This window comes from Anas platyrhynchos, chromosome 3 (assembly GCF_047663525.1).
Source record: "Anas platyrhynchos isolate ZD024472 breed Pekin duck chromosome 3, IASCAAS_PekinDuck_T2T, whole genome shotgun sequence".
NCBI lineage: Eukaryota > Metazoa > Chordata > Aves > Anseriformes > Anatidae > Anas > Anas platyrhynchos.
In genome coordinates this window covers 10,220,139-10,247,793 of record NC_092589.1, presented here as the reverse complement: position 1 = coordinate 10,247,793, position 27,655 = coordinate 10,220,139, and the positions used below count along the sequence as shown (strand labels likewise).

Sequence of the window (27,655 nt, the reverse complement as noted above, 5' to 3'; positions counted from 1 at the left end):
ATTTGGAATGGAATTTGTTCCTCTTTTCCCTCAGCTTTATTTAACTTTATCAGTTTAGTTTTATCTGCCAAATTTAACGCATCGCTTCTCAGCTTCTTCCCCAGTTGTTAATAGGTGTGGCAATCCAGAGAGCTTTGCTCCAACTAAAGACTAATTCGTGTGCATGTGTTGTTCTATGGGTTGGGATTTTTACTGTTTAAATTGTTTTCAGTCAGTGGTAGACTTTTGTTCTCTCTACTATGACTGTTTAGTTCATAAATAGTCACTGGGAAGTCTTTCTGCAAGGCTGAGTAGGCTTTGTCTCTTACTTTCCTGAAACAACTGAAGAGTGCTAGTGGACTTTTATGTCCTGTACCTGCTTTGCACATAGATTTTCTGTTTCTGTTAGGGGTATGATTTTATTTTATTTTTTTAACTGAAGCTGTTAAATTAGTGAAAGTCCCGACGAAGGTGCAATATCAGCAAAATGCGCTTTATACTGGTATAGTTTACTCCTGTGAATTGGGATGTGCATCGTCTCTACCTGCAGAGAGGGGGCAGTTGCACCACAGCGTTTAAGTACACGGGCTTCATCCGATACAAAAAGTGTGTTGTTTAGCCTCAAGGAACTATTGGGAGCTAAAGGGGCAGAAATCCAATTTAAAGCATTTCAGTAAATGCAAGCTAAACACTCGTATTAACACTGTTTGCTAGTGGAATTTTACCATCGTTGGAGGGGGTGCGGTGCGCGCTGCAAGAGGCAGAAAATTCAGAGTTAGCACTCCCCTGTGCACCATCGCCTCCTCTGCGTGCGTGTGCTGGAATCGCTGCTCTGTTGCAACACACTGGGGCTCTGGGCTGCTTGCAGGTCATGTGTCCGGCCCAGTTTCTGCAGCCTCAGCTCCAAGCTAAAGGTACCCTGCAGCAGCAGACGCCAGCGCAGACGAGGCTCCCACACACAGGTTTTTGGCCTCTCCAATGCAGGCGAGCCAGCGCTGCCAGCTGCAAGCGCTCAGAGCGCAGGAGCTGGGAGCTGAAGCCTGCAGCTACCGGGGTTTGTCTTCCTCTTTGGAGCTGCTTTGACTTCGTTTTGTAATTACGAGATTAATCATGAGAACAGAATGGCTGATAACAGTCCAGGCTCCGCTCCTCCCCCAGCCCCCAGTGATTAAATACACAGGCAAAAGCTTGTGCGTGGCCCAAACTCAGCACAAATCCAAGGGATTAGAGGCAGGTATCTGAGGACAAAACCTGGCTTGCTGTTTGGCAGGGACAGGGATTTGGAAACCCCATCCACCACCACATCCATGAAAAATCAAAGGACAACAAGCAGTAGACAGAAGTTCTGTTCTCTTTGAAGTGAAGAGCTGCCAAAATGTTCATGTCAGGCTTTCTCTCTCTCTTTTTTTTTTTCCTTTGGACAGGCAGAGCTGGGTTGCAGCCGAGCTGTTCACGGCCTCGCCTGCACCCCGGGAGCACCCAAAACCGAAAGTGCAAAGGGTTTATTGGGCATGCACGTGTCTGGGGGAGCCCCGCGACACACTGCGTGAGCAGGGGGGGTGTTGAAACTTCTGATGATTTAGAGCATTTCCTTCAGCATCTCATTTCCATTAATGAAACTACTGGCAACAAGGTAGTCCATTTTTATTTTCATTTGGTTTGAATTTCTAAAAAGCATAATTTCAGCGATTTTTCTCTGCTCTTCCCCGCACACACAAAAATTGCTTTAGACAGGAAGAATTTTCTAAATTGAGTTAGACTCGAATCAAATAAATGAAAACCTATTTTTAAAAAGCACTGTGGTACTTTGCATTCTTAAAAAAAAATTCTTGTATTCCCACTTGTTTTTCAGTAAACTTTCATCGTTCTGTTTAAAGTTCTGCAAGTGTGAATATTCATATTTCAAACATCTGGCTTGCAAATCGAGCATTTCAGAAGTACCATATCCTCGCTTACTACAGAATCGGCAGTAAAACTTCAGCAACAACCAGCTCTTTTCCTTGCCAAGGGCTGGTTCTGCGTTATTCACACAAATAAGCTTTTTTTCCATTGACTGGAATGGGAGCAGAATCCATCCTGAAGTAGTGGCCCCCTGGTTTAATCCATGACAAGAGACAAACAAATAGACCCTTTGAAATGAGTTTTGTCTTTTGTGCCCCATTTGTTGTCTGAAGCAGGTGTCAATTGGATCTTTTCCTGTCTGCCTGTGGTTGAAAAGCAACATGTTGTACTTAAACCCACTTGTAAATTGTAGCGTTTTACAGACGAACCCCCCTAGGGATCTACTTAAAAAAGCTGTTTGAGGTTAAGCGCCAGAAGTCAAAAAGGGTTAATTTGCTTTTTTTTTTTTTTTTTCCCCTCTCTCTCTTTCCATTTTTCATTCTGTTTCAAGTTGTTTCTTGTTTAAAAAAGATCTCTTTAGTGTCTCCATATACAGTAAAAAAAATCCTTGGTGTACAAGAGTCTGCTCCTGCCTGCACTGAATTTCATTTATTTGTAAATTGTTGGAAAGAATTTCCTTTTATAGTGGGCCCAGTCACAAACTTTCTCAAACTTTCTAGTTTCTTGAGCCAATAATCTTATCACTCACCTGCTCTGTGGGCTTAGCACTAGGAATAGCTTCAGTGTTTCTTAACCTGGTGAAGAGGCAACTCTGGAAGGAAAACTACCATGGGCTGGCCCGATTGTGCTGCCATTTGCTCAGACCAGGGGACTAGCCAGGAAACAACCACCAGCAGCAGCTTCAATAGCAACAGTAAGCCCATACACCCCACATTTCAGGAAAATGACATTATGCATTTAAAATGCACTAGAAACATATAAACTATGAAGTGATGTTACGGCATAAAAGGGACAAAGGTTATAGCCAGCACAGTAGAAGGATAAAGACCATGATTGATCAGAGAGGGCTGTGATGTTGTTATTCAGAGATGCTTACCCATTTTTCCACCAGTCCTTCTGAAGCCTTCCTCCCTTGAGGATTTGTGTAGTTATACCACCTCCTGATGCTGATTTTCACCGTGACAGTAGAACAAGGACAGTAGTTGATTAGCAGCAAATAGCTGTCTCAGACAGCAAGGTGGAGCTCCAGCTATTGCTTTTTCCACGCCGTTTTGCTGCTGTCTTCAGGGGACGTGAGGAGTGAACATCTACAGACAGGTCAGATGCCCTGAACAAACACATGCTTTGATCTGCAGTGTGTCACCCGTTCAACCCACTCTCCCTCGCTCCCTCCCAGCCCTGTGGCTCCAGTTTGGAGCAATTTCTCCAGAATGTCTGCCTCCAGCAGGACCAAGAATTCCCTGGGCACTTGTGGGTGTCCCTGCTTTCCTCCCACTTGTCACCAGCATGCACCAAGTGTCAGGTCTGCTGTAGATGCTCTGGAACCCCCTGTGCACTGGCCACCTCATCCAAACCACTGAGATTTTCACATCCCACCGTGGACAGCAGGTGAAGCTGTCGCTGTCCAAACTGCGTTTCTCCAAAAAAGCATTATTGAAGTTGGGTAGCAGAGGACGTTTTTCTTAAATACTTGAGCTGAAAGGCCCCAAACTCATTTTATTTTATTTTATTTTATTTTATTTTATTTTATTTTATTTTATTTTATTTTATTTTATTTTATTTTATTTTATTTTATTTTATTTTATTTTATTTTATTTTATTTTATTTTATTATTTCCCTCTCCATTGCTTTATTTAACATAATATCATCATCCTTTAAAGGGATGTTTCAAATTAATCCCATTCTCTATTGCCTGGGATATTTCACAGGGACTCTACCACTGTTTCCTATCATGACTTTCACTGTTGCTTCTAGGCTATCACAAACCTGGGCTCCACTTTAGTAAAGCTGTTCTGACAGAGGAAACAAAACCCAGCCTGCACTTTAGCTCCGGTGCTGTGAATATCTAACCTAACTGCCCATCTTTAGTCCAGTACACATGAATTTAAGGCCTCAGCAACTTATAAAAAATAGAGAGAGAAGGGGCACGTGCACTGGTTTAAATGATTTCTTCACCTGCAGTAATAACTGAGCCTCTTCCCACTGTTTCCCTACAGCACACCAAATGGCTGTGTAACACTGAGCACATTGCCACAGTCCCTACAGAGGAGGTTTACTTCCCATAAGAGCTTTTTTTGTGCATCTCAGTGAACTTACATGGTTTGAAAGACTGTTGCCAATGTAGCAGATCATTCGGACATCTCTGCAGAGATTTATACCATTTGTCATTGGGCTTGGACTTGGGGTACCAATGGGCTCAGCATCAGAGCCTCAGAGAAAGAGGTAAATAGCAGGGGAAAATCTGTCCTCTTGCTCCATGTTTCTGACACTTTTGTTAAACAAAGTCTCTGTAATGACAGGACTGTGGCATTTTTCCAGTTGGTTCAGTACACAGCATGACGTACGTCAGAATTATTTGCTGGAGATTCCATTATGGAAAAGAAGAGAATATTTATCACTGATACTGTTTAGCTCCTAAAGCACTGGCTCGAAATGGAGCTGAGAGATGTCAGGGTAAATTCAGCACTCAAATGTTACAGGCGTTAGAGTGCAGGATTCAAAAATGATCATTTTATTGATGTGGTATACTTTTGACTTGCCAAAGCACTGCACAAAGATATCAGGAAATCCAGAGCATCAGCCATCAAGGAGAGGAACTGGCGTAGTAAGGAAAATAAAATATAACCCCTGAAGAGTCCCTATCCAGGAGGCATAACCAGACTGGCAAAATCTTCAGCCCTGACAGCGCAGCAATAGGCTTCAGCACAACTCTCTGCCTCTCGTGTGAAATCAGTTGTGCAAAGCCAGATGACACCACCTGAAGCCAACAGCATACAAACTATATTCTATGTATGTTCTCTGTAGGAGTGAAAGTTTCCCAGCAATGGAGATAGCTAAACTCTTTTTTTGGGGGGTGGGAGGAGGAGAGACAGCCCTTCATCTCACTCACCATCACTGATTTTGCTGCAAAATCTTCCTTTCTCATCCCTGTGCATTAGCCGCTCAGCTGGCTTTCTGATTTGTTTTAGTTTTCAATTAAGTTCCCTGCTTCCAGTGTCACAAAAGTAGCCTTGAAAAAAGGCCAATAGCAATCCAGCAGTGTGATGTTTTCCCTGGGGAAATAAAGGGGTTGGAAATCATAGGTGTGGAAGGTGTGAATTGCTCTATTTATCTCTCTCTTTTTTTTTTTCTTCTTTTTTTAATTATCAGAGATGCTGCTGATCTGCTACACCGCTGAACACAAGACGAGACATGTCAGAAGTTGCTGCCCTGCTCAAGCCTCAGTCATACAACCCCTTCCCATCAGCTGGGCCAGCAGAACCGAACCTCCTGGCTGTGCTCTCAGCCCCACCAGACGTGCCCGTGTAAAGCTCCTTCTCTGCAGCACCCGCAGACGGCCTGCGTAGGGTGAGCTGTCACCTTATTCATTATTAAATGTAATAATTTAAGCTTCCCGATGAATTTGGCCGAGCCAACTTAACGGATGAGCCAACTTAATGGGTGAGCCAATTCAATGGCTCGCTGCTGCCAAAATGTGAGCCTGCCTCCCCGCTCCAGGACGTGGGGCCGGCTCTACCAAATGCCTGGCACTGCAGCCAGCAAAACCACCGGGAAGGCGTTCGCCTCGGCTGAGGGGCTGCGTCTCAACCAGGGTAACTCAATCAGGTGGCTGAGCCCCGCAGCGCCCGCCTCAGCTAAAAACCCATGTCCTTCTGCAGCAATAAAACTGTGCTGGCGGGAAAGAAGTTTGCTGGTTTCGCTGTGTTTCTCTAAAGAGGCAAAAATGCCTTGTGGCAAGCGCTTATGAATGTCAGCAGAACTGAGGCTCTCTGGGCACTTCTGAAAAATGTTGCCCAGTACGCCGATTCCCACAGCCTCGTACTGCCGCGTCTTGGCAAATGCTGCAGTGCAGTTGCACATCATCAGTACACAAATGCGCAGCATGTTGAAAAGTGAAAATGTGGGCGAGTGGAAAATAAACAGAATTTGGTATTAAAAAAATAAATAACAGGTGGGAAACTGGGCCAGACTGTTTTCTCCATTTCCATATTCCATGATTGAGACTTCTCATTATACGTTTCTGCTTTTGCTTCAAGTTTTAATAAAGTGGCTGCTGAATTTCCAGCCTGTCACATGAGGCACTGCAAAATTCAGAAATCTTGACCCAGCCATTAGACCCAGCTGGTGGCAAAATATGTAGACGGGAAGGAAAGCGCTGGTCTAGCAGAGGCAGGAAAATGGAGACCTCTGAGCTAATCAGTTATTTTTAAAAGACAGTGGTTACTATTCAAGTAGTAATTTATCAAGATAAAGGGACCATGAGTCACAGAAAGACCTAGGTTGCCTGCAGGGGAAGGTTATTCTTTTTTTTTTTTTAAAGAAGACCCTTATGTGTGCATTTGCAGCTTACAGCTAAGAGGTTGGAGCTAGAAGCTAATCAGCCATTCTGTCTCCTATCTGCTGATCTGCTGGTGTTGGGGGAAGGGGAATGTGGGCAAACAGGCATTAAATTCCACTGGCAGGCGACGGGAAGGTATTCCTTGATAAGCAGCATCCAAGATGATGAGCTGTAAAGCAAAGTCCCTGTAAGGAAGCAGGGGAAGAGGCAGGCAAAGCTTTAGCCATCTGTCTCAACCGGCCTTGCTCAATGCTCGTCAGAGCAGAGGTCACCACCAACAATAATAACCCTCAAGAAGCCAGACGTATGCTTTCCATTCACCAATAATCTACAAAGCATCTTAGGGTGAAATCCTGGCTCCTCTGAAGTCAATGGGAGCTTTGCCAACGACTTCAGTGGAGCCAGGTTTTCATCCCAGATAATTTTAAAGCAACCCCCGGGCTTAAAGATAAAACAACAGCATCCTGGGAGTGGGCGCGGGGAGGAGTGAGCTGAGGAAGGCTCTACCAGCCATGTCTGGTCTGAAAGGCTGTCAGTCTTACAGACAGGACACCTCCACAGTCCTGAAGCAATACCAGGGTTGGTAATAAAGGGGCAAAGTGGACAAACAGGTAAGCGCCAGCATCCTTTAACCACCGAGATGAGTGGGGTGCAGGGCCCCACTGAGCCGTGGTGCACCTCACACCAGTTAATCTGCTGTTGCTCCCGCCGCTGCCTCTTCCATCCTTCTGAGATAAAGCATAGACAGCACCATACATTGTGTTATATCACACTGTATTTTTCCATCTCTTTCTCTCTCCCCGGCCCCTCTCACACTGGCCTTGAAGGACGTCACCTCGTGGCACTCATCCAAAACAAGGATTTTTCACACTTGAGCAGGTACAGCTAACGTACTAATTATTTCAGTCAACAGGACCTCCCAGACTGCAGTGTCGTTTGTCAGCTAGGCAATGCTTCGTTTCTCAGGAGTGGCACTCATGACGCCAAATGGTTGAGTGCCTTTGTGGTGATGTGGTGGGGTTTGCCCTGCAAAGTGCAGGTGCCAGGAACACCGGCAAGCAGGACATGCCAGCTAGGATGTGGCAAATCCAGCCCCAGCTTCTTGCCCTTGAGCACTGAAGGTTTCACAGTCACTATGGACAACTGTTGTGCAGTTTTTTGTTGACAGGACCATGACCAGAGTCCTGACTGACCCCGGAAACACCCTCCCCAGGAGAGAGTCTTCAACATGTGTTTGAGGCTGCCAGGCACAGCCATATCCCCCTTTGGAAGCTGCACAATGAGGAGTGTAAGATCTGTGGGGCTTGGGAGAGGTAGATCAGACCCTGAGCTACTGCAGCTTGCTGATAACCCCACTGTCCATGTAGTGCACTTGTCCTATAGGAAATGTTGCATAAAATGTGAATGTAACCCTCTTTTAGTGAGCGTGGGCTCAGTGTGTTTCCTTTTGCACACACAAGAGGCTGGGAGTGCTGCACCCCACTGAACACTGTCCACCTCTACCTTTGTTGCCAGCGGGAAGAGAAATGGAAGGGAGAAGCTGGAGGTGGAGGGGCGAGGCTGTCAAAGGAACACCCACCTGCTGATGTACCTCCCTGATGGGTGCCCATAACCACATCCTGGGAGCAGCATCCCCTGCAGCCTGCCGATGGGTCTCCTCCCCAGGGCAAAGCCTGCCTTCATTTTCCAGGGATCAGATGGTGGCTGCCAAGCAAGTTACTCGCTCAGCCTGGAGAAGTTTTTCCCTTTGCTTTTGAGTACATCTCCTCTACAGGTTGTGATTCTGTCTTCTGGATTCATCAATGAAGTCATCTGCTGATTTAACAGTGTTTGTGAATTGAAATCAGCATCTACAGAGCCCACGCAGATGCTCCCCACTCCCGCCACCCGTTCCCCCCAGTGCAGCCACGCAGGCAGTTTTGCCATAAGCCAGCGCCACTTTTGTGCCAGCTTTTCAATGGGAAGAGGTTTTGGCTTCTCGCTGCCATCCGCTTGCTGCTAATAGTAGCACTGCTCTGTCCCTAACTGTCTTTCCACAAAAGCTTAAAGCATAAAACTTAACGTCCCATGAGGAAATGCGCACCAGTTCGGGCCCATCTCATCTGGATTAAAGATGTCTTTTGCTTCAGTCTTTCATAAGGCGAGGGAGAACTTACATTACCCAGAGCTCAGCAGCAGACCCATGTGTGTTTCACCAGGCTGTCACTTGGACTGTTTCACATTACAGCCTCCCGTCTCTGGCCATTGATTTGCACTGGTGAGCCCCGAGATACAAAACTCCCATGCCAAGTTTCCACTTTGCTTCGACAGCTGGGATCCACTGACAGCCACCAGGTTAGGGACAGACCTTGGTACACCTGGCGGGCCGTTCTTCTGCCTTTTTTTCTGCCCGATTTTGCTAGCCTGCTTTCTTAGCCACCCCCTGCTTCGTGCTCGCTGCTGCTGGCATTGCCTGCCCGGGGATGCAGTTGCCAGCTGCCAGGATCACAGCGATGGCAGCAGGAGGAGAGCCCAGGCCAAGCGATGACATCTGAAGCACATCAGTGTTTTTATCTTCTCAGTGTTTTGATTAGCCCAAGGAATGTTTGGGTTAAAAAAAAAAAAAAAAAGAAAGAAAAAAAACATTTTTCTAAACCCACGTGACAGTCCCACAGGCTGTTATGGCTTTATGTAATATGGAATAGCTCTGTATGATTTCCCGGCGTATCCGCGAACACTGGTACAATATCGGGTGTTTCTCAACGAGAGATTGCAGAGGGCTATTCCTTGCTGCAATGCACATGCGAGTCTCTACCCTATACAGTTGTTTGTGTACATCATTCCTGCTATAGTACTAATACAGACCAAGTTTTTGGATTAAAAATCCTTAAATCTGAAGGGTTGGGTTTTGTGGCTTTAGGTCACATCTTTAACGATAATTCAGTGCAATTATTTTAACCATATTCCTGTCTGATGCCTAATACTTTGCAGTGGTTATCATTGGAAGGGAAACCTATCTGCCTGGAAGGGTACGAGGCATCGTTCTGACTCAATCATGACCGCAGCCTTCAGCGGCACCAAGACCCGTAAGAAACCTCCCACAAGCTCTGACCACTCGCGCCCCAAACCTGCCAGATTCCTCGCGTGCCGCATGCCGAGGCTCCCCCTTCGTGCCTTAGTCCCTGCTGGTACTGCTCTCTGCACATCCTACCCTTGTGTTGCGGGAACACCACTGAGGGCATTACTCTTAGGCTGAAAATGTTTTGGGGTGGGAACACTTCTTCCCCATTTGGCCATTTCGATAGCAGTTTCAGGTGGTGCCAGCTCACACACACCCCTCCGCCACACACCTGCCCGGGCCATGATCACTTGTGTCCTCATTTTCACATGGAACGACCTGAATTGTGGAAAAGAAACCTCAGAGATGCCAAAACTCCCTTTTTTTGTTGTTGTTAGGTGACTTTATTTACGTTTCAAGTTTATTTGAGCTGTGTTTGTTCCTGTTACAGCGAGCTGGACCGTCAGCATTCAAAAGGGGCTCGGCTCCATCAGCTCTGGTGCCGGGATCCTGACTCGCAGCAGGTGATAACCTAACCCTCACTTTCTTATATTTCCAAATACAAGTTACTCTGAAACCTGGGGGCTTCCCACCTGACAGCGACTGTTCTGGTTGCTTTTTTTTTTCCCCACCACGCTTACGCAGTCAGCGAGGAGGAAAGCGAGGAGCGTGAAATGCCTGGAGCCCGAGCCCTGCTGGGGACGCAGGACCAGAAGAAGGGGACGGGACGTTCGGGCACAGCTCCGTGCCCACGGGGCAGAGCTGGGAGCCCTCCCGCAAGGTGCAGGGCCCGGGCAGAGCGGGGCTGGCAGAGGGGCACGGCGGAGGGGGGAGCGGGGCGGGGGGGCGACGGCAGCCTGCTGCGGGAGCTGCGGAGAGGGAGAAGGGAAAGGGGGGGAGCAAGAAGGGGGGAGGACAGCAGGGGAGGGAGGCAGGGCAGTATAAAAGCATCCGACGCACACCTCTCCCGACACAGAGCGAGGGGGCGAGAAAGTTGCTCTGGAAGCAGCAGCAGCGGGAGCAGGAGCAGGAGCAGGAGCAGGAGCAGAGCCAGCCTTTCGCACACACGCACGCACGGTGGCAGGAGAGAGTGCGGAGCTGCCCCTGCCAGCACTAGGGCGGCTGGAGGAAAGAGAGGAGAGATGGAGCCAGGTATCCAGCTCCCAGGGAGGGCAGGCAGCTGAAGCTCTCGCAGCCCCTCGCCCGCCGCCCCCAGACCCCGCCGCCGAGCCGGGGGCAGCGCTCCGAGAGAAGAGAGGAGGAGGAGGAGGAGGAGGAGGAGGAGGAAGAAGAAGAAGAAGGGGGGCGGCGGGGAGGCGGCGGGGCTGCCCCTCATCCCGCAGCCCTCGGGGGCAGCTCGCAGCCGGCCCGGGACGGGTCGGGACGGGGCCGGCCGGGGCGGGCGGGGGCAGGCGCCTCGCCGGGGGTCCCGCGGGGAAGGGGCAGCGGCGGGGGGGGGCGAGGCCACCGCAGCGGGGGGAAGCGGCTCCGGGGGCCACCCCCATCCCCCGACGAGGGGGCAAGCGACAGCCGCCGGCTCCCTCCTCTCCGCGATGTGAGAGCCGGCCCCGGCGCCCCCTCCTCCTGCCCTCCCTCCTCCTTCCCTCCGACGGCCCACGGTGCCTCTGGCTTGCAGGGCCGCCCGCAGAGACGCCGCCGGCCCGCGGCCCCTCGGGGGCTACCTGCCGGCCCCCGCCGCCGGCCAGCGCCGGGACCGTCGCCGCCGCCGTCGCCTCTGTCGCCGCGTCCCGCCCCGACGTGGCTCCGCCGTGGGGCTGCGGCCCCCCCCGCTGCTGCTGCTGCTGCTGCTGCCGCCGCTGCCCCGACGGCGGCGCGGCCCCCGCCGCCCGTCCTGCGGCTCCCGGGGCTCCGGCGGTGGCCCCGGCGCCGGGGACGGTGGTGGCGACGGCGGCGGCGGCGGCGGCTCCTCCTCCTCCTCCGCCTCCTCCTCCTCGGCCGCCGCCGCTGCGGGGCCCTAAAGCCGCCCGGCTGAAGAGGATGGTGCGGCTGGCGGCCGAGCTGCTGCTGCTGCTGGGGCTGCTCCTGCTCACCTTGCACATCACCGTGCTGCGCGGCGGCGGCGAGCCCCAGGGTCCCGGCAACCACAGCCAGCGGCAGGTGAGTGCCTGAATCCCCTCCCCGGACCGCCCCCCCGGCGCGGTGTCTCCCCCTAGGGGCTGAGGGGAGCCCCCGGGGGGCGCCCAGCCCCAAAAGTGAGTGGGTGCTGAGGGCACCGGGCTTCCCTCCCCCTGACACCGACGGGGAATTGCCAGGCAGAGGTAAAGGACCGCTTTGGGTTCGGTTTCCCAACGGAAAACCTCTTTCGAGAGTGGTTCATTTATTTTTTTTTTTTTTTAATTACTCAGGATCACATTTTGTTAGCCTTTTGAAAGGGCCAGGAACGGCCATAAAGGGCTGAGAGGTGCAGAACCATCCAAATCCCAAGGCAAAGCCTGTAAATAGCTGGGCAGTTGCATGTGCTGAGGTCAAGTGCTTTCAGTTTCTCTGTGTCCAGGTGTTAGGAAAGAAACAAGCACCAAATCATGCAAGGCACTGACAGAAGATTTATCATCATAAGCAGCCCAAATGTGCATAACCCCCTTTATCACTTCTAGAAGAATTAAAGCACCAGCAGAGCGTTTTTATAAAAGGCGTGGAATCAGAGGGTAGCGAGCACCCTTTGAACGGCACCCCTGGCTGGTGGGCCACAGAGTGCAACCCCTCACTGCGGCCAGGATTTTAGGTCTGGGGGTTCCCCAGCCTGGTCCCAAGCAGGGATCAGACCCTCGTTGCACGGAGATCCCCGCTGGCTGTGGTGGGGGTCCTGCCCAGGAGTCCTCCCCCGTGTGCCTCAGGAAGGGCCCAAGGCGCTGTCGCTCTTTGCGGCTGCCGCTCCAGGACATTTTATTTTGTTGTTAATATCTTCAAGATTTCTGGTAATAACGTTTTATAAATGATGCTTTCTTTCCTCATGGGCACTTGAAATGCCTTTTAAAGTGATGTTCCTTGGAAAAGTAAATTTGGAGAGGTTTTTTTATGAGGTGTTTGCTATCATTAGAATAACCCTGAATTTGCCTTTCCTTGACAGGCTTGTAACATAATGAGGGAAACATCTGGGCAAGTGGGAACTCTGGGTGATGCCATTTCCCAGAGGAGCCCTTTTTAGAGCACTATTGTAAAGTTAAGGTGACGCGGGAGGAAGATCAGATAATTATCCTCGAGTGTTGTCACACTGTCTCATCAAAATCTGTTGATTGGTGACTTCAAGAATTTTTTTTCTGTCCAGTTATTTTTTTTTTAACAGATAGATTAACAAAATTCTGTGCCTTTAAGCATCGTGATAGCTTTAGCAGTTCATGTTTTTGTCGTGTTTTGACATTTGTCAAATTGAGATTTTTATATTCTTCCCAGATGAATTGATCCTGCAGTTATGTATTTGAGAGAGTGTGTCTGTACAAGACATTAGGGGAGGAAAGTATATCGATTAGAGCAATCAGTGAAACAGATGGCAGTTGATCTGTTTTCTTTTTTTTTTTTTTTTTTTTTGGTTTATAACGTTCGTGGATTCCTTTGCTAGCCAGAAAATACTGTGACCTGCTCCAGCAGATGGGACTCAGGCAGATGCTTCCGTTAGGGCATTGCAATAGAGACCTGGAATGGGAGGTTTGCACTGGGGTCCGCAGCTTTTGGGGCTGAGTGATTTCTTGGCTGTTGCCGTGAGGTGAAGTGCAATGCAAGTGAAATGCACTGACGTGAAATGCAAAACACTATTGCATTGCATTCCCAAGTAAAGAATCAATGTGGAAAGTGAAACTGTTGGTACAAATGAATGGGCATCTTTCAGGTTGTTATTGCTTATACTAAAAAACAAACAAACAAAAAAACTATTGTTGATTTAATATAAATTTGATATATGTTTGATACAAACGTGTGTGTGTAATACAGTGAAAGTCTGCTTCATACGTACAGCAGGCTAGCTTGTCACCCTGTCCTGCCAGATGTGCCAGGAAGTGCCAAGTGTTCAGTAAATGCATGATTTGCTGTGTTCCTTTCTTCTGGTTTTTTTTTTTTATTTTTCTTTTTTTTTTTTTTTCTCAGTCTTGCTATTTCTGTTGAACTAAAGGATTGTGAGAAGCGATTAAGTCAGTGTTTCAACTGATGAAATTTCATTGACCAAGTTTGTTGCACACATCCTGGCAAACCCAGAAAAAAACACTCTGTGCAGCAACTGCTTGGAAATGGATTTTGACAAGGCAAATTTGTGTAAAAACATACTACTGGTAGAGTTAAAGTGTTAGTGTTTGTTCCTGACTAGTACCAAATGGAGGGAATGATATTTTAGGATTTGTGCAGTCAGTTTGCATGAATAAAGCAGTGAGAACTTGGTCTTATGTGTCTGAAAGAAAATATGAAGTGTTAGTCCCAGCTAAAAAAGAAAAGAAAACCAAACAAAGAAGCAGAAACCTAGCATACCCTTGAACCTCTCCTCTTAAAGTTGGTTCAGAAAGAATCCTTTCTAATCCTAAAGTAATGATGGAGATTCAGGTACTCTAAGATAAAGAGACTTGTGTGCACGTAGTCAGATTCATAAAGGGGGGAAGAGCTTCTCTTTCTCCCATCCTTGGTCCTACAAATGATGGAAGGATTTTAGAGGATAGGTTTGGACAATTTACTTATTTATTTATTTTGCCTCTCATTTATGTTTCAAATGCTGATAGATGAAAGAAATCCAGATAGAACTTCCATCCAAAAATTAAAAAGTTATTATTTTCCTACTCTTCTTCCTCCTTTTCGTGCCCTTCCCTATGCTGTGCCTGTCCCTTAAGCTCCTGGAGCATTGTGCCCCTGGGGCTGGCTGTAACAGAGCAGCAGTGAGGAGAAAAGTTTGGACGTACTCTGCTCTTTGGGACGAGTGAGATACAGGCACAGGCTTCCTCAGTTTGCTGCTGCAAAAACAGTCACTGGACCTCTGCCTTACTGCAGTTTCGTGCTGCTGCTAAAATCAGTTTTATGGTAAACTAACAAGAAGTGGGAAATCCAGATTGGAGTTGGAAAATATCTAGCAGTTTTGAGTTAGGATAGAGAATCATTTCTTTTTTTTTCCTCAGTCAGGAAAAAAAAAATTAAAAAAAAAGATTTTTTTTTTAGTGGGAGTGGGACAGGGAAGATTGGGATATTTGGTTTTTGCCAAACTCTATTAGGTACAATTTAATTAGCAGACAGAAAGTATTTTGGAGTACGTTTTTGAAATAAGCATAAACATTTGCATCTGAAAAAGAGCAAGTGAAGCTATTATTAAGAGATGGAAAACTGCTGCTTTGGGTATGCTTTTATCTTTAAACCTAGTTCTAAAACTAATGGAAGGCCTTCACATAACATTTGAAAGACTTTTGTAATACTTTGTGATCGTCTAAAATTTCCTCTGCTTTCATTTGGAGAGAAAATAATTCATCAAAAAGTTTATTCCCATCACTTCTAATTTTTCCATACTGGGCACCGCACACCAAGAAAAGCCGTGTTCCCACCCCAAGACAAATGACCTGGTAGGTGTGGTAACAGAGCCACCAACAACACGCGCCGTAGCACAAGTCAGATTCTCCACGGCAGTACTTGCAGCAGAATTATGTTAGCAAGAAACGCAGTAGTTGTGCATAAAACCAGGGCCATAAAGGAGAATGTAGTGTGAAAAGAAGCACAATGCTGTGAGCAGCTTTTTACTTCTCATCTCCATGCTCCTTGTCCCTCTCAGTGAGCGTGCAGGCAATTACAGCGTATCAGAGACAGTCTCCGAGCCCTACGAGAAGAAACACGTCCTGCTGCTTACACACATCACTCCCCAAGTCCTGTGAGGCATCTTACACAGGTCTGTGAACTCCTGATTTTCTTCTAAGATCATCAGCTCAACATGATGAGAAGTTTGGAAAAGGCGTGCTGTCTGTTGCCTTTCCCAGGATGTAGTTCTGTGTTTTTAAGATTTGGTGTTCCTGCTGCCCGTGTACTGGATTCAGGCACACTGCAAAATGTTCTCCATTCAGAGGCAGCAGGGAGCTTCAGCTTTCTGGCTTTCTCAGTCCAAGCAGGACTAAAGCTGTTTACTTTGGGAGAGTTTTAGACTGAGCTTTTTAAGGCTTTTTGGAGCTCTGGAGCTTTACAATCGGTTAGCTCTAATAGGAACTGGTCCTCTAAATCATCTCTGAAAAATTGTTGATTCGACGTTTTGCATTCATGTTTCCCAGACTGTCCCTGGCCTATATAAGATGCCGATAGCTGACTGCACATCATATATTTCATAACAGCACTAAATCCTCCTCTGCCTTAAGAGCAGTTTGTACATTACACAAATGACTTTCAGAGCAGGTGTCTTATGAGTGAAGCAGGCTGATACTTTGAAAACCCAAATCTCTTTTGGTGAGGTTGTTACTCATCACAGAGGATGTTCTGTTTCGTGCTTTTTGACAGTGATAGTAAAACCTGTCTGTTCTCAGCAGGCCTTGCTGCAGAGGTTCTTAGCTAAAGCTCACCCTTACCATTAGCATATGTTCTTCCAGTTAGGCACTAAGCCTTACGACTGACTTACACCATGTGCACTTCATTCGCTCATGTCCCAAGGGAGAGAATTATGTGTGCTCTTTAGTGGTTTTGCTAGTGGGCTGTGGCTTGTTCCAGGATCTAGGGGGAAGGAAGGGTGATTAGCTTTACGTGTGCTGCCGCTGCCGCATGTGTGGAAGCAGAGGATAAAGCAGGAAACAAGGGTGAAGGAGTGAGACTGCTGCTCCGAGCAGAGCAGCATGCTCTTGTCCAGGGCTCCTCGGAGAGGTTCTTCCACTTGCCAAACCTGGCTGCAGGAAAACTCCAGAAAATATTAATTAAACATCATACCTATCCCATTGATTCATTTCCCAGCAAACAAAAGCATCCCTAGTGGAAAAGAGCTGCCACACCTTCAGGGTAGGATGTGGCAAGCCTTTTTAGTACCTAAGACTACTGCTATAATTTAGAACAGGAATCCAGGAATGTTGTATTTAGTTATGGCTGCAAGGAGCACCGTCAGGCAGGTACAAATGTCTCTTTCTCCATTAGATTTGACCAAGATGTTTGGCTGAGACATATTTTGCTGAACTTCTCAACAGTTAACAGTTATTGTACAGCTCATCTTGAGTCATCAGTGATAAATACCTGGCATTAAATCAGAGGGTGCATCTCAATTTTGTCTCTGCGACTACAGCTCAGAGCAGTTTTTTTCTAGTGCCTTATACGGATGAGTCTGTTGTAATGTGGTATTTCTGTTTTCAGCAAGATTTGGAAGCCTTTTTCCAACTCGTTATAGTATTGGCTTATTTGCGTGAAAAAAAGTGGAGTGCACATGGTCTTAAATTCATTCTGGGGCTTTGCTGCGGAGGCAAGAGTGGTTAAAGGGAAACCTGCTAACGTGTGGCTCTGAGCCTTACAAACAGAGGTGGGTGGTTGACTAAGGGTAGTGAAAAGGGTGGTAGGTTTGAGTCTGGTTCCTGAGAAGGTCCAGAGCCTTAATGATGTTCCTTGGTGACAATTGGAATAGAGACACCGGGCATTGGTACAAAGATCCTGGAAGGAGCAGGGTTGGCACACTTATATTGGTTCAACCAATGTGGGCAATCAGCGCTGGTTCTCGAGTAGCTTTTATTTTGCAGCCTTTGTTCGTCGTGTAAACAGAAGCCCGTTCTGCGCAGGAGGAACACAGCTAGTCCATCACAGCTATAGCAGCACAACAGCAGTACAGCAGTGCAACTGCTGACCCTAATTGTTATCTGATGGGCACAGAAATCTCTCCTTCGCTCCTCCTGCTTAGGCTGTCAGTCCTTAGGTCCAGCTGCATTTCCCCGCTCCATCCTTCCTCACACCAGCTGTCCACAGAGACAGGAGGCCTCAGCTTGGAGCTCTGCTGTTGGTCTTCACGGCCCCAACAATTTCATCATCATTTTACTGTCAGGCAGGAGCTGGTCACTGTGTAGTCCCCTGCGGATTTTATCACGCACGTTATGACCTGCTAATAGGTAACCCAGCCCTAGCACTGAGAGCTTCAGCACGCTAAGCTTTTCAACACCTTGCTCTGCTTTGCAATTGTTTTGCTGGGGAGAGATCTGTTTAACCGATTCAGGTAGTATTAAATGTAAATTGGGAACCCTGTTTTGAATTCAGCAGTTTTTCTTTTGTCTGCATCTGTATATTGATAACCAGTGCCTCATTGTTCCAAAATGGGGAAAAACTTCTTTAAAGAAAGCAAGGAGCAGTGAAAGATTAGGTGAAAACTCTGGCTGTGTTTTGTTGCAACATCTGAAAACCTCACAAAGTGGAGTGCAGAGGCTGCCAGTCGCAGACTGCCCGGCCTCACTTCATGCTCGGTAGGACAAAAGTTCTCTCTGGTTATGGGGCCGCGCTGTAGTCCTCATTTGGAGGTGAAAAGGCTGCCTGCCTCAGTGCATCCTTCTTGTTCGCTGAGCGGAGCAGGCACATTGTGGCACAGCTCTTGCTTTCCTGCCTGAGGAAACTCTTGCAGGTCAGTAAGGAAGAGATGCCCAGCACAGGCCCTGCCCCACGCACATCTCTGCTGCAAAGCAGCTGCAGCACAGTAACCACAGATTTCTGCTCAAAACATCACCAGTTTTAGTCCTGCTTACTTGATGCTGAGAGAAATGCCCAAACCAAAAGGGGGAGCAGGCTCCCATGCACTCACCCTGTGTGAGGCAGTAGCAGTGATAACGATGCAGACTGTGCTATCTTGGACTTCCCACAGGTTTGGAGATATTCATGCTTAACAATTTCCTTTTTTTTTTTTTTTTTGTTCTTTTTTTTTCCCCTACAATATAAAAGTACACAGAATGCAAGCAATGGTAGGAAATTATCTTGCCATACTCTTTTGATGCTTACATTCTCCTAAGTCATTATACAATCTTTAAAGGCACTTCAAATATATATGCAGACAATTCAGATGTTTTCTTACACAAACATAAACTATAAAATTGAAGCAAGCCACTTTTTCTTTGAGCTTATATCCTGAAAATATAGTGACAGACAAGATTTAGGGGCTGTGCCAGGTTTAAGTATCAGAGTTGGCTGCTGCACACTTTCCTGTGCATTTTACTGGTGTTTGTGTGAATGCCTGTGGTGGCACCCAGCTGTACCTCTCTTGTGCTGTTTGCAGTGTTGTTTGGTGCTTGTTTGGCCTGCTTTGCCAGATTCATATCTTGCTATCTGCCTTAAGACCACACTAATCAAAAGCTCTTTGAGTTGACTAACTTATGTTCTCCATTAAAGCTGACTTTTTTAAAAGCGTTATTTTTCCGTGGTAGCAGATCTAGGTCAGTGATGCATTTTATTTTTTCCTTTATTTTTGAAATCTCAACCCAGGCTCATTGTGGTTGAGACTCCTTTGTTGTTGTTGTTGTTGCTTGCAAACAATGTGTAGTATAATAGGTCTCCAGGCATGAGTGGAGGCTGTAGGCACTGTCACAATGAATAATAAAGTGACAGCTTACAGCAGAAAAATAGAAAGTGCTTTAGTAAGTTGCAAAAGGAAGTATTAAATAATAGAGTGCTTACTGTTGCATTGTAATACCATTGTGCCCTCAGGATACTGATTTTAGAAGTTTTGAAGACAGAAAATGCCAGGTTAAAAGTCACAGTTGAACACATTCGGATGAGCAAGGCTTCCAAGGAATAGAGCCGTGAGCTTATTGATCCATCCATAAGAGCAGAGCGTTTCCCGTGCTGGCGTTTCCACGTACTTGTGGCAATCCAAGTGATGGCTCGCCACAGTGGTCGGTTGTGCGGCAGTATAATACTTGGTCGGAGGAGCTGGTGTGGGTGGTACTGGTAAGCTGTCCCTTCATTCTTTTGCCCTTGTTTTTCTGTGCTTGGAGAAATCATAGTAGTGGGGCGTATTTTTGTATTCTTCCCTTCTAGCTGGCAGCAGGATGAAAGCAGGCCTCGAGTTGTTCACCTCTAAGCTCTTTTGGTCTAATGACAATTCGAGTCCTTTTTTAACTTACGGAGGTGCTCATAGAGATGGGAGAGGAAAATCAGAGACGAAATCTTTCTTTTGTCAGTCGCAGTGGGTCCAGTCCATGTTGAAAGGCAGGAGAAGTTCAAAGGTACCTTGGCTTTTGCATCTCCATGCTAGACCTACGTTCTCAGTGTGTTTAAACTGACCTTGCACCTCTGACTTTCATGAAGCAAGAGGAGTCAATGACTTGCGTTGGCTGCAGACCCAGCCAAAGTTCCTCTTGGATCTGAATATTTCACAACTCATTTTTTCTAAAGAATTGACATGCATGTAACACACTTAATCAGGGCCTCCATCCTTGAAGACAAGCTGGGCTTTGTCATGTGGTTTTCTTCTGATTGCAGGAATCCATTTCCGTCTAAAATGTTTCTTTGTTAGTTTCATACCCACTGAAAAATCTTGGGCTTTGTTCCACAGTAGCTCTTCTTCCTAGGAAAGATTACAATATCCTCTTTGCCTGCATGGCTGTTGAGATCAGTGCTTGTGACGATACCATGAGTGCAGTGTATCTGTATAAACCACCCAGATAATTTGTCCCATTTTTTTCCATCCCTCTTTACAGTTCCGCTCTGAAAAAGCAGTCCTCCCTTTCTAAGGAAGAGGCACTGGGTGGGTGCTGTCCTCAGGCTGAGTTTAACTTCCAGAAAGGCATCTGGCCTTTGCATTCCCATTGAATCGGGTATTCAGGTATCGAACGATGCACGCTGTCAGTGAAACACCTCTTCTTGCACAAGCCCAGGAAGGCTGAGTGGGAGGCGAGGTCCTTTCCCCAGAAGGTCTGTGCTGTAGGTGTGATGGAAAGGCTGCCAACGGAGCACAGAGTAATGGAAAGAGCAGCGAGGAGGGCCTAGTGACAACATGGCTATTTTGGGTGCTAGTCTTACAGAAACGTCAAATCGTTTTAGTATCTTTCTCACCTAAAAGTAAGCCATCGGCAGCAGGTTTTGCCATGAGGAAACCAAAATTACTCCACTGGAAGGAGTTGCCTAAGATTACTGCAGGTGTAACAAAGCATACTCTTGCTTGGTTTTATCTGCCACCTACATATCAGTACAGGATTTTAAAACCAACTTGAACTTCATCTAGATATACTGTTACTAATTGGACATTTGCTAATGGCTTTTTGCACAAATTACCTAAATAAACAAAATGGATTAATAGCTTAAACAGATTAAAACTTCTCATTACATTGACATAAAATTTATTAGAAAAAAATAGCAGCCAGAGCTAGGTAGTCTGGATTCCATAAAACCCCACCAGAATCATCTCCTACATCAAATGAGTTGCTCATACACTCTTTAATTTCATACCAGGAAATTACTTAGCATCTACTTAGTAGTACAATAGCAATAAAACTGCCCGTGCCTTTAATGTCTGCGGATACAGCTCTTATCTGAAAGCATCCTTTGAAATTACCTCCGTGATCAGCCTGGATTATTTAAGATGCGGCGTATATGTTGGTGTTTTGTGCGGCTGATTTCAAGATTCGCTGGCCTGAAGGAGTCTGTAAAGGTTCACTGCACAGAGCAGGCTGTAACAAAGCAGTTAATGATTCTTGTGACATCAGTGCTGCCATTTCAGTTTATTTGAATGACACTGGCATTCTGTCTTAAATATATCACTTTTTATTAGTTTTGGGGGTTTTTGTTGCCTTTTTTTTTATTTGGAAACCAACTAGATATTAGGCATGGGTATGCATCTTAGCTAAACTATAACCTAGCAAGTCCATGCCTTTTGCACTGCAGAGCACCCAGAGTTTTTCTAAACATGTAACCACAGTGATATTTTTATAAAGGAATGTTCACCTCATGGGATTTTTTTAAGGTGTTCTATTTTTTTTCCAAGTTACAGCTTCACTTTATTGTACATGATGTCCAATAAAAAAGATATATGTCTGTGATTGGACTTTGAAAAAGGGCCACGGTGCCTATTCCATTTAAAGGGAATGAAGTCAAGCAGTAAATTTGCTGGTCGCCCTTTTCATATTGACTGTATCTCGGCCAGCAGTTGGTCTTTGATGTTGTAACAATAGAGCAAAAGCAGAGGAGGAGGAGGATTAGGACCTCCATAATATAAAAACAAGTCTGCATTCATCGTGATTTTTACAGAGCACAGTCCATGTCTATTGGAGGTTTGCAGTGGTCTGCAGAGGAGTGCTGCAATCTTAACATTTGCAGGTGGTTTACAATTCATCCATCATTTCTACTACCATCTCCTCTTAATTCAGAGTTTGTTTAGGCTTTCAGCATTTAACTTTTTCTGTCATCTAATTCGTTCCTACAATAGGAAAACAGATGTACGTCAGGATAGAGCTTCTGGAGTATCATTTTCCTTTACAGGGATTGATTGTCCTGTTATTTATGAAAGGCTAGCTGCAGCTGGCCAATAGAGTATCTATTCCTCATCTTGCACTTTAAAGTCCAAGCTTTTATTGGGAAAGAATAGAGAGGTTGATATGTCTATGCTGAACATTTGTGGAAATATATTTCAAAAGGGAACCTAGGGCAGCCACACCATGCCTGTGTCTTCAGATGTTCTGGAACAATAGCACCAAAGGTTTCAAATGAACTCTTTAGCCTGATAGAGCCCTGGAGCTTTTGATATGCATTTAAATGGTGGCAGTGCTGGCTCTTGCTCTTGATCTCAACACGCAGAAGGAAAAGGGTCATCCATTTCATGAAAATGCATAAAGTACCAAATGACACTAAATGCTGGTGAGAATAGGTAGACTTTGAATTGTGGGAAGAGCTTGGAAAGAGCTGAATAACGCACAGTGCACCATTGTGGCGTGCGGGTAACCTGGGGGCAGTGAGAGGCAGGGTGCATCGGGTGTCCCCAGTGACACAGCGGTGGCAGCAGCAGCGAGCCCAGTGCAAGGAGATCGGTGTCAGAAGCCCAAAGACAGCTCTTAAGAGACCATCTGGGCATGTGCCAAGTGAAGTTGCTTTACTGCACCCAACCCCAGTGGCTCCGGCTTAAGGCATGACCCTGCAGTGGCCTGACAAGGCACAACTGCAAGATTCCCTACAAAAGAAACCTAGCCAAAAGAAGCGGGGTGAGGAAGATGTCAATCTGTAGTGCATTTGACATCTTAGGACTTGATTTCAGGTTGGATCCTGGGCCTTCTGGGTGTCCATATGAGACCTGTGAGCCCAAACTCATGAACAAGTCGCCACTTGCCAGGTGAGCTGCAGTATCTCTTTAGAGCCTTATCCCACCTTTGTCTCACAAGTACAAGGTGAGTTGTACCCATCAGCAAGGGGCTGGTGCCTCTGGCCAGAGCCGAGCAAACAAATCCTGCCCAGGGCAGCTGGGCTCTCAGCAGGGTGATTGCATCCCATCCCTGGACAAAGCACTTCAAGGACTTGGTGGATACCAAATGTACAGCTTGTCAGTGAGGAAGCTGGTCTTTTATTTAACATCCACCACAATGGCCATTAAAAAGGTAACATCTGGTGCCGAAAATGCACACATGGTATTTCTGTGCTCTGCTGTATGTCTCCTTCATCAGGCCCAGATACAGCAGTGTCTTAGCTGTCTCTGCTTTCCCCAAGATGCCAGCTGATGAAAGCAAACTACGTGAGGCTTAGCCAGCATCAGATGGGAGCTCTGGGTAGTTAGAGGCATCTCTGGAGTTTAAAAGAGTTTGCCCTTGAGGGATCAATAATTCTGAAAAAGCTGCTGAATTCAGTGGCACTGAGTTTGATTCTTGCTCTTCTTTGATCTGACATTCATGGCTTTTTGAATGATGTAAGGCATGTCTGCCTTTCTCACCTACCCATTCTTCTTTCTTCTTCTCCTGCCTGTCTCTTGAAAGGATCTTTTTTCTTGTATTCTCAGGAATATCGCTATCGCAGTCCTTGCAACAAACGAAAATGAGCTAATGAGTTACATAACATCAGAGCAAGGGCCAGTTTAATATCACCTCTCTGTTTTTTTTGTTTTGTTTTGTTTTGGTTTTTTGTTTTTTCTCTATTCCATTTAAGTCTTTCCATAGTAAAATCCAAGAGGAGAATGTAGCTGAAATTGTGCGTTTGCACACATGTGGAATAAGTAGGGGAAAGAGTTGTATATGCCAATTCCCCAACACACACTGCTGCTGTTGGTAAAAAAGAGCTACAATTACACTGCAATCAGGTTATAAACCCCACAATACTCCCATGACAATCATTGCAGTTTACTGGTAAGAGCCATATGAGGAGAGAAGACATATATTTATCTCCTTAGCACAGTTAAGGAGCTGGAAGCGAGTTCTGTGCCACAGCCTACCAGGAAATGCTCTTCCAACCTGCTCTGCAGCACACGTGCTGAGGACACTTTGGGCTCTCCCTTTACACAGAAGCATTTCTTCCTCCCTGGGCTCTGGCGTATCGTCTAGGGTCACAGCTCCATTCCTCTAATGGGGGAGGCTAGGGTCTCTCAAACCCAGGCTGCTCATCTTTCCTCCTCTACCTTGCTGCAACATCTGGCTGCTGGGGCTAGCCTAGGGATGGTTTTGGCCAGCTCCCTACGGTTTATTGTCAGTGGCATCTGGGTGGCTTCAGGCACGTGGAACAATTATAGCAAGTTTGAAAAATAAAACCATTTTCTAAGAATAGCCTAGAACTAACCAGCCATCGTGGGGTGGGGGGAGACAGAAATGAAGATATTTTCTTTTCACGTAAGTGTCAGATTCAAAAGCATCTGCCTTGCTCAGTGCATGTATGGTATTCATTTCCTGTCTGCAGTCTATTGGAATGCCCCCCGAGTCGTTTGAAATTGAAAATCGAGTCATGCTTCTTTAATCAGCTCTAGGAAATAGTCCCCCTCCCTTACTATTCTCACAAAATGTATATATACATGCATTGAATTTATAATATAAAAAGCCCACATTTCTCTCCAGGGCAAATCCTTTCTCGCTCATCTCTTAAACAGGGGAGGGTCCTCGCATTGTCTTGTCATGGGGCTGTGCATCACCTCGCTTGCTCTTCTTCCCCATCATGTCACTGGAGGGAGGCCTTTCTCTTGTCTATCTGCTTCCTCTCCTTTCTTTCCCTCTCTCTGCCATTAGGGCAGTTCACAGCGATGTAGAAAGAGGGCACAGTGCCCGCTGATGATGCCTTGACAGACAAACACGAGTTACCACGCTGCGTGTGCAGACGCCATTTGTGCTAACGACTTCCAGTTGCTCGTGTCTCAGTCTGCAGCGTTTTCGGACGGAGAGCATGCAGCAGCACCCCCAGCCTCGGAAGAGCTCTGCTGTAGGAGCAGAGGTGCGCGATCCCGAGGCAGCTGCTCAGGTTTCTGCTGCTGTTTTTCTGTAAGCTCCTGGGTGTAGTAACAGCCCCTTCTAGAGAGTGTTGTAAGTCATATATTTGAGGCACAGGTATTGAATATAAACAAGCGCTGCTTTTCCTCTGCCTTCACCCTCTAACTTCCATCAAAATAAAAAGTTTTGTTGGTGGGGAGCGCAGCTAACGGAGGGTCGAGTAAATTATCTCACAGTGCTTCGATGGCGTGTGTGTTTTGAGCATCAAGACCAGCGACTTGCCATTTTTCAGGCACAGAAGTAGTATTGCCAGAAGCACAGGAAACATCATGTTTTTGGAATATAACACTTGTCTGCTTTCTTGCTTTCCCGTTATTAGCTTTTGCTTATGTGATGAAGTCATCATGTAACTTTTGGTCCACAGGGACTAAACACTTTCTAGTCTCTAAAAACATCTGCCAGCTAGCACAGCCAAAGTCACAGACACTTTTGAAAGCATAGGGTGGATATTCAGTGGCATATAAGAGGGAGACGCAGAGGCTGGGAATAGCTGTTCCTTGGAAACTAACAGCTGAAGGCAACTTTGAAAATTGAAAAGTTTTCAAGTAAGGTTACTCTTTTGGCTAGGGAGAGATGAAAACTTCATTTATTAAAGCTGGTTCACCTAGTGAAATCCTAGCTACAGTGATTTAGTGGAATAAACTTGCAGAAGGACCCAGTTTAAAACCCATGAAAATAATTTCAGATGTATGTTTGTTCTCTTTCACTTACACTGACTTTTTGTTTGCTGGCCTGCAAAGCCTGACCAAAAAGTTGTATACAAAAAGTATTAATACTCTGGATATCCTTTACTTTTGTGGTTTTGATTACAGCTTAAGGCAGAGTTTCCCATTCTCTTGGAAATGTGTGTATAAATTAAGATACAGATTTCAAATGATGACTTCAATTAAATTTAGCCATGGCATAAATGGATTCTATTTAAAACTATATTATGCTACTGATTTTATGCAAGGATTTAATAAAGCCCAAAAGAATCAGTATGTTCAAAGAATTTGCATTTTGGCATCACAGGTTATAGGAGTGAAATAGTTGGCTTGCTCTTCAGTTGTGCATTCGCCTGTTCAACTGCTAAATCAATGAGTCCTACATGGAGAGCTCCAGCCAGGCGGTGATTACGGGGCAGATCATCAGAGTCATGAAGAATGACTAAAAGTTTGCCACCAGCTTAGGCAACTGGAAATATCGGTTAACTACAAGCAAAACTTGGCACTGATCGTCTGTCAAAGCCCTACATAATTTTAATTCTGTGCACTTGGCTGTCTCATGGATGGCTGAATATCTGCTGAAGAACAAAGCATCAGTGTGTGCTGCGTTAGAAAAAATTGCTAAAGGGCCTCTGTTTTTTCCTGCAGACATTGAATTGTAATCACCATCAAGTCCATTTTATTATCAAAGTGTTTATACAAACTGGCAGCTCTTCACCTCTAAGTTGAGCCATACTGTTTGTATTTTCCAGCTGAAAGAAAACACGAAATACAAGCAAACAACAGAGCATGAAAAATAGCTGTGCTGTGAAATGTGTGTCCACAACATGTAGGAAAAAATTGCCAGATCTGAGTATAATATGGTTGGTTTTCTCCTTGAGCTCTGAGGAAAATAATATCGACTGCCAGAGCGGTTCAGCTCTGAACCCAGTGTTTAGTAATGCTGTGGAAGAGATGGGGAGCCTAGTGAGAGAAGCTCACCAGACGGAGGCCGAAGAAAGGATGGGCCAAGGCTCGATTATTGCAAGCATATGGAGGCCGTTTATTCAGCCTCAGCGACGGAGGAATGGCAGGAGAGCCCTTCTGCACCGGAAAGTCCTGCCGTAGTGTTGGGCATGTGGCTTGGGAGAGTGGTCTGGGACTTGCTGGAGCTTAGGTGGGAAGGTGGCTTCAGTACCACTGCCCCTGCATCCCTGCAGACATAGCATAAGGCTCGACTGCGTGTTCAGCTCTCAAGATTTTCCATGGCACTAGGAGGCTAGAATTTTCTACTGAAAAAAAAAAAAAAAATCAAAAGCTCTGGTTCTGAGATGGGTGTTCCCAGATGCTTTGAGGTGCTGCTTCTGCTGTACACAGCTCCCGAGAGCAACCTCAGCGTGTGCCAGAAAACCAGCAGTGGTAGGGCACCCTCAGCTGCATAACTGTGCTCCTACTGGCACCCAACATTTAGCCTCCAACAGTGCCTGTGGATCACCACTTCCACTCTGAAGTTCTGCTGTCTTATTACAACACTGTTTGCAGCTCCTGCAACTCCTGTTTGTCACAAAAACAAAATCAAAAGCCCCACAGCCCCTGGAGCTAATGCATCCCACAGCAGTACTCTATGGGATGCCTGGGTTGGTGTCTCCATAGCCATCTAGTCATACATGCGGGTCAAAGAGAATGGGGTGCAATGTCATTTTGCTAATTTTTCTGGACTGAACTGAAGTATTAAAAAATAGACTGTGTTAAACAGGACTTTCTTTTTAGTAACTGTAAGAGCAATTCATCTTCTGTATGCACAATGCTTAAAACAGATGATAGGTTTTGCAGCCACTTTGTGAAAACGATTGTGTACTTGCAAGGCAGAGTAGTCCATTTAAAATGATTTAAGAACAGTGGTTATCTAAAATGGGCTATTAATCACTGCATCAATTAATTTGTGTGGCTTTCCAAAGATAAGTAAGTCTTTCGCCTCGCTGATGGTTGTGAACATGAGGGACAAGCATTCTTTAAGGAAAATGTGAGCATTTCAGAAGCTGGGGGGTGGATGTGCCACACCTCTGGTGTGACTTCTGGAGGTGGGAGCTGTCAGTGACTTCGTGGAGCGAAGGGGAGCTGCAAGGTTCAGCGCCACCACAGAAATTGAGTATGAGCCTAAGAGAGCTGCTTGTTTTATAAGAAAGCCGCAGCAGAGCTAGGAAGA

The 27,655-nt window shown here is 46.3% G+C and overlaps 1 protein-coding gene across 1 annotated transcript in view; it reads left to right on the top strand.

Annotated features, from left to right (window-relative positions):
• Positions 1-10,322: 10,322 nt before the first annotated feature.
• ISM1 (isthmin 1) overlaps positions 10,323-27,655 on the top strand; it is a 39,639-nt gene continuing 22,306 nt past the window's right edge. Inside the window, exons 1-2 of the mRNA XM_027453339.3 lie at positions 10,323-10,568; positions 11,053-11,534. Coding sequence (XP_027309140.3) covers positions 10,559-10,568; positions 11,053-11,534 — 492 coding nt within the window. The 5' untranslated portion in view covers positions 10,323-10,558. The remainder of the gene's footprint in view (positions 10,569-11,052; positions 11,535-27,655) is intronic.